At 39.8% G+C, this 6,491-nt stretch overlaps 1 protein-coding gene across 1 annotated transcript; it reads right to left on the reverse strand.

Moving 5' to 3' along the window:
- Window positions 1-1,860: 1,860 nt before the first annotated feature.
- LOC136751416 (cystatin-SN) lies at window positions 1,861-3,676 on the reverse strand. Its single transcript, XM_066707023.1, has 3 exons — window positions 3,407-3,676; window positions 2,848-2,964; window positions 1,861-2,077 (listed from the first exon to the last, which is right to left on the reverse strand). The coding sequence occupies exons 1-3, from the start codon at window positions 3,608-3,610 to the stop codon at window positions 1,994-1,996; spliced, it is 405 nt and encodes a 134-aa protein (XP_066563120.1). The 5' UTR covers window positions 3,611-3,676; the 3' UTR covers window positions 1,861-1,993.
- Between the last annotated feature and the right edge of the window lie 2,815 nt (window positions 3,677-6,491).

Consider the following 6,491-nt stretch of genomic DNA (forward strand, 5'->3'; position numbering starts at 1 on the left):
GTTTGAAATCTTTCCAAATTTATTAAAAATAAAAAATAAAAAGCACATGTACATAAGTATTCACAGCCTTTGCCATGACACTCAAAATTGAGCTCAGGTGCATCCTGTTTCCACTGATCATCCTTGAGATGTTTCTACAACTTGATTGGACATGATTTGGAAAGGCACACACCTGTCTATATAAGGTCCCACAGTTAACAGTGCATGTCAGAGCACAAACCAAGCCATGAAGTCCAAGGAATTGTCTGTAGACCTCCGAGACAGGATTGTATCGTGGCACAGATCTGGGGAAGGGTACAGAAAAATGTCTGCAGCATTGAAGGTCCCAATGAGCACAGTGGCCTCCATCATCATTAAATGGCCACCCAGCCAAACTGAGCGATTGGGGGAGAAGGGCCTTAGTCAGGGAGGTGAACAAGAACCCAATGGTCACTCTGACAGAGCGCCAGCATGTCTCTGTGGCAAGAGTAGAACCTTCCAGAAGAACAACCATCTCTGCAGTACTCCACCAATCAGGCCTGTATGGTAGAGTGGCCAGATGGAAGCCACTCCTCAGTAAAAGGCACATGACACCCTGACTGGAGTTTGCCAAACGGCCCCTGAAGGACTCTCGGACCATGAGAAACAAAGATTGAACTCTTTGGCCTGAATGGCAAGCGTCATGTCTGGAGGAAACCAGGCACCACTCATCACCTGGCCAGTACCATCCCTACAGTGAAGCATGGCGATGGCAGCATCATGCTGTGGGGATGTTTTTCAGCGGCAGGAACTGGAAGACTAGTCGGGATCGAGAGAAAGATGAATGCAGCAATGTACAGAGACATCCTTGATGAAAACCTGCTCCAGAGCGCTCTGGACCTCAGACTGGGGCGAAGGTTCATCTTCCAACAGGACAATGACCCTAAGCACACAGCCAAGATATCAAAGGAGTGGTTACAGGACAACTCTGTGAATGTCCTTGATTGGCCCAGCCAGAGCCCAGACTTGAACCCGATTGAACATCTCTGGAGAGATCTGAAAATGGCTGTGCACCGACGCTCCCCATCCAACCTGATGGAGCTTGAGAGGTCCTGCAAAGAATGGGAGAAACTGCCCAAAAATAGGTGTGCCAAGCTTGCAGCATCGTACTCAAAAACACTTGAGGCTGCCAAAGGTGCTTCAACAAAGTACTGAGCAAAGGCTGTGAATACTTATGTACATGTGCTTTTTTTGTTTTTTATTTTTAATACATTTGCAAAGATTTCAAACCAATTTCTTTCACATTGTCATTATAGGGTATTGTTTGTAGAATTTTGAGGAAAATAATGAATTTAATCCATTTTGGAATAAGGCTGTAACATAATAATGTGGAAAAAGTGAAGTGCTGTGAATACTTTCCGGATGCACTGTATTAATAGCTGGGATCATTTATAACACAAATGTTGCACATCTGCCTGTGCTAATGCATGCAAACTATAGCTAGTAAGTTTGGTTGCACTGGAGTAAAAAAAGAGTCCCAAGATGATTTGTAGCTTTCCATGATATACCCTGTTAATTAGTTGTTATTTATAGTTCTATATTACACTGTAGACATTGTGTTTAGTAAGTTTTAACTAACTGTAAATGTTTACACACTTTACACAAGTGTTTGCTCCTGTGCTGTTCAGCAACCAGTGGAGCCATGGTCTTTCCAGGACTTTTGATACCTGGCCAGTGCTTTAAAGAAGACATTATTTAGTTAAAAGAAAAATATCTCCAGCAAATGTGTACTTCTACAGTAAATTGGGAACACACTGTATTAAGCCAGAAAATAAATTGGGCAGACAAAATGAGATGTAACAATATTTAAATAGTAATACTAATTAAAAAGCACACACTTGGTATGTTTAACTCTGAACCGTTTCAATTTATTTGGCTCTGATTTTCAAATTTGAAAATCAGTTAAGACATAGCAATTGACACACTGTAATGGAGAAGAATTGGAGGTATGGAACACAACTCCTCACTGTCCCAGTTATTTTGGGCTGCAGTTGCTCTTAATCAGCACTCTCTGGTGCCTCCAGGGAACATTCAGCACCACAAACACACACTGGAGGGCCTGGGATAGAACAGAAGGAAGGTGTTTAGGAGAACAGTTCATTTTATACTGTAAAAATGTAATGTGTTAAAAAATAAACAAGCTATACATAGAATTCCATTATTTCAAGGAGAAATATCTGGCGGTGAAATATTTATGTTAACAAGATTTATTTTTAATAATATGATTTAACTTTAGGAAAAATATCACTTTAAGAACATCAGTCTCTTCATTAATCTTGATATTACCCAATCCTATAAAATAAGCTAATATATCTAAATAATATAATTTCAGAAATGCTATTATCAGGCAATAATTTATAATATAGTATGCTAGTTGTGTTATAACTATTATCTTTATAAAGCAAATGACTTACCTAATGTAAAACAAATACACAGTGGAAATCGTTTTGTGAGAGGAAGACTCCTAATAATTAAATGGTATGATGGAGCAAGCGATGTATGTCAGCTGCTGAATTACCGTTAAATTAACCAGTATATGCACAGTTAATTAAATGTTAGTCTACTAGCTAACTACTGTACCTGTATTAATAATCCCAGAATAAATTAATCTGGACCTAAGAGCACTAGAATCACATTTGGTTATAATTAATCACTTCTGTTTATCTATGAATTTTATATGCACACAATGCATTGGCAGAATAATTGGTAGAAATTATTTTTCGTAGCACTAAGATTTTGAGAGCAGCCAATATTGTATAATAAATGGTGACAGGCTTTATGCCCAGTATAACCTAGCCTCTGGTTGGATAGCACATTGTTAAAGTTTACCTTTGCTTGTGCAGGGGCTGTCATAACTGGGCAAGACTCCAAGCCAGTGCTCTCTCCTTTCTTACACTGGGTGAGCTGCAGCTCCACGTCCATTGTGTACTCCCCTCCACCGATGGCCTTAAACAGAGAGTTGTACTGCTCAATGAAGTGTCACCAACACTTCATTGTGCAGCACTGTGACAGCCTGCCACTGAATTGACTCTTCAACCCAGATGTTGTGATAGAGCCATGAAAGACTATTGAATGACATTTAATGAAAATAAGTACAGAATAAACAAGGATTATGAATGAGAGGGAAAATAAATTGATGTTTTGGTGAGACTCACAATTTACAAACTAGCATTAAGAAGTTTGATATGTCTACTGACATTAGATCTTCAAATTCCAATTTAAAATAACGAGTGAGAGTTAAAAGTTAAAAGATTTCCACTAAACAACCTATAAACATTTTAATATTTAAAATAAAAATCTTGCTGAAGAGTAACACGGCCTACTACTACACTAGTACATTTTTCTACTGTTTCAAAATAAGTGGTCACCAGATTGCACAATACTCTACCTTCATTGTCACTGTGTCGAACTTGGTGATTTTGTAGAGGTAGGGCTCCTTGCTGAAGTAATTGAAGGACTCCAGGGCGAAGGCAGTGGAGCCGTACACCTCTTCGCTGTTGGGATCGGCATCAACCACTTCTAGAGGAGCTGCTGACACAGTGAGGAGAGCTGAGGAGAGGAGAATGCAGAGGAACTGCCAGTAGTCTGCCATCTTCTACTGCTTTTCACACTGAAGAGAGGGACTGGACACTGAACAGCAGAATGGGCCTTTATGTAGGACAGTGTAGCTACCTAGCCCTGGATCATGATACAATATTTACTCTTCCTGTTTATCTACCATGAAATGTTTGGATAGGTCTTTCAAAGTTAATGTTTAACAGGTGGACTTGGAGTCATTCAGAATGCTGTAAATTAAATAGTGCCCAGAATGGTGGAGAAACATTCAATCAGTGCTATTGTGGAAATACAGTAGGTGTCATCCCCCCCTTATTAAACACTGGAGATTAAATACATTTTTATTATTTAAAGTTTTGTGTAACTGTATAATTGCTAACATATTTTTCTGTACAAAGAGCATATCCAACCCATGTTGCAATATTGGTTATAGCCCCAAAAGAAGAAACAAACAAAAAAAGCTACTGTTGCAAAAGCTGTTGTCTACATTGAGTGTACTTAACCTCCACATCAGATTCATATTCCAGATTAACTGTGTTTGTTAATCATGCTGAGACAATAAAAACATGCTGTGTTTTATATTACACATTGCACACTGTTTTTTCTCCAAAGTCAAAAATTGGACTCCACCCAGTCAAGAGCACTGCATGAAAAGTTAAATCTAGAGAGTTTGGAGAGAAGGACTTGGTGGTTGATGGTGTCAAAAGCCTTCCATAGATCAAGGAAGACCACCCCTACAATACCCCCTATATCCAGCTTTTTTAATAATAAAACCACACAAAAGAAAGAAAGAGGAGCAACCACTTCAGTAATAATAAGACAACCAGTGACAGATTAATAATAAGTGCACACATTGGAAAATTAAAAGTGAAAAGAAACTTGAACCCAGATACAATTCCTACATACAGGAAGCTTTAATTAGGAAGTAACCGGAAGTTCCGCCTTGATTGATACTCGCACTTACTGAGAAGACGAAAGCATCCATTTTGAAAAAGCTACAAGGAGAGTCATAGACTTTAGATTGCTTAAAATATAGTAAATACATTATATCTACACTGAAAAGCTGCATTTAGACAAACAAATTCCTTTCATTAAAAAAGCCCTGGTCGGGTGGACGCTCTCCTACACTCAGCACATCACCACGCTGACACACACATACGCTTGGACTGCAACTCCCTCCTGGCCGGCCTGCCTGCAACTACTACCCGCCCACTCCAGCTCATCCAGAACTCTGCGGCTCGTCTGGTATTCTCTCTGCCCCGATTCGCACATGCTACTCCACTGCTCCGCTCCCTCCACTGGCTCCTGATACCAGCACGCATTCAGTTCAAGACATTGACCCTCACGCTGTCTCGACCACACTGCATCAAGTTACCTTCAGTCCCTCATCTCTCCATACATCCCCTGCACTCCCCTTCCTCCAGAGCCGCTCCTTTTCATCGCTGGCCCCTAAGTGGTGGAACAACCTTCACATTGAAGTCAAAACAGTGGCCCTGACCTCCTTCCGGCGATTACTCAAGATGCATCTTTTCAGACTCTACTTTTCATTTAGTCATTCATTCTCCTGTAAGATTGCACTTATACAACGTTTTGTCCTACTCTTCTCTTTGCCTTGAACTGCACTGCATTATTGTATGTATTGTATGTATGCTGTATTATTACACTTTGTATTGCTCCTATATTTTGTAAGTCGCCCTGGACAAGGGCATCTGCTAATAAATAAATAATAATAATAAGCCTTTAAACCTACAGTTTCATGCTGGGGCACAGTTTGTGGAACTGGGAATAGACCCTGACACAGATGACCCCCATGCTACAATGTCATATTTTCTATGGGGTTGGATTGTCAGAATTCCAAGGGTTGCTTTCTCCCATGAAAAATCAACTCCCAAAAATCATAGTAGTTCTTTTTAAGGTACAGTAGATTTTTGCTTGGGAGCAATTTCTGGAACTGGAAACGTACACCCCAAATAGTTTACACTATTTTTCCATTTGGTTGATTAACTAGGCTTATTAGTGTTCCGAGGCATACTTTTCAGTAATTTAGACATCAGTAATTCCGTTTTATACCTACATTTTAGTTCAATACAGCTCTACACAGTCATTTCAGCTTCACAATAATCTATTAATTTATTACTATGCAATCCCTTGAGCAAAAAAACATGCAACTAGTCTACATGTGTCCCAGGCTGTAATGCTAGCCACATTCAAAATGTCATGGCTACTAGCAAAACACGGCAAGCCATTCAGTGAAGGTGAACTAGTTAAGAAGTGTCTCTTTGAAGATTTGAGCAACAAGAATGAGATCATTCATAGAATACAGATTTTACATTTGAGCAATGATACAGTTATATAACGAATTGTAGAAATGTCTGAGATCATGATGACACAGCTTAAAGCTAAAGTAGTCTCTGCCTCTGCACTGAGCTTAGCAACAAACGAATCCACTGACATAGGAGTTGTTGCCCAACTTTGCATTTCCGTCTGACGCATAACTCCAAGATCAAACTCTGGGTGAAGACATTCACAGAGCAATTAGTGAAGCCTGCTAAAGACATGAACATAACAGCATCATCCGTGGTTTCACGGACAGTGCCCCAGCAATGACTGGTAAGCACAATGGACTTGTCTCTGAAATGCTGAAGGACTATCCTTATTTGTTAAAGGTAGGGTATGCAATCTTTTCCAGAAACATTTTTTGTTATACTGGTTGAAAGTCTCTTCACATCCTGATAGCAATCAATAATTGAAGTGGTCTAAATGTAATATATATATGGAAGGGACAGGACTAAAAAAGCATCGACCAATCATTGCATTCGGTCCGAATGTAATGATAGGATGTCCTTCCTGTCTGTCAATCTATACTTGCATACCGCCGCGCAACTTGTTTGCGCAGACAATCACACGTCATCAGCGTG

The sequence above is a fragment of the Amia ocellicauda genome, chromosome 6, assembly GCF_036373705.1.
Source record: "Amia ocellicauda isolate fAmiCal2 chromosome 6, fAmiCal2.hap1, whole genome shotgun sequence".
In the NCBI taxonomy this organism is placed as follows: Eukaryota; Metazoa; Chordata; class Actinopteri; order Amiiformes; family Amiidae; genus Amia; species Amia ocellicauda.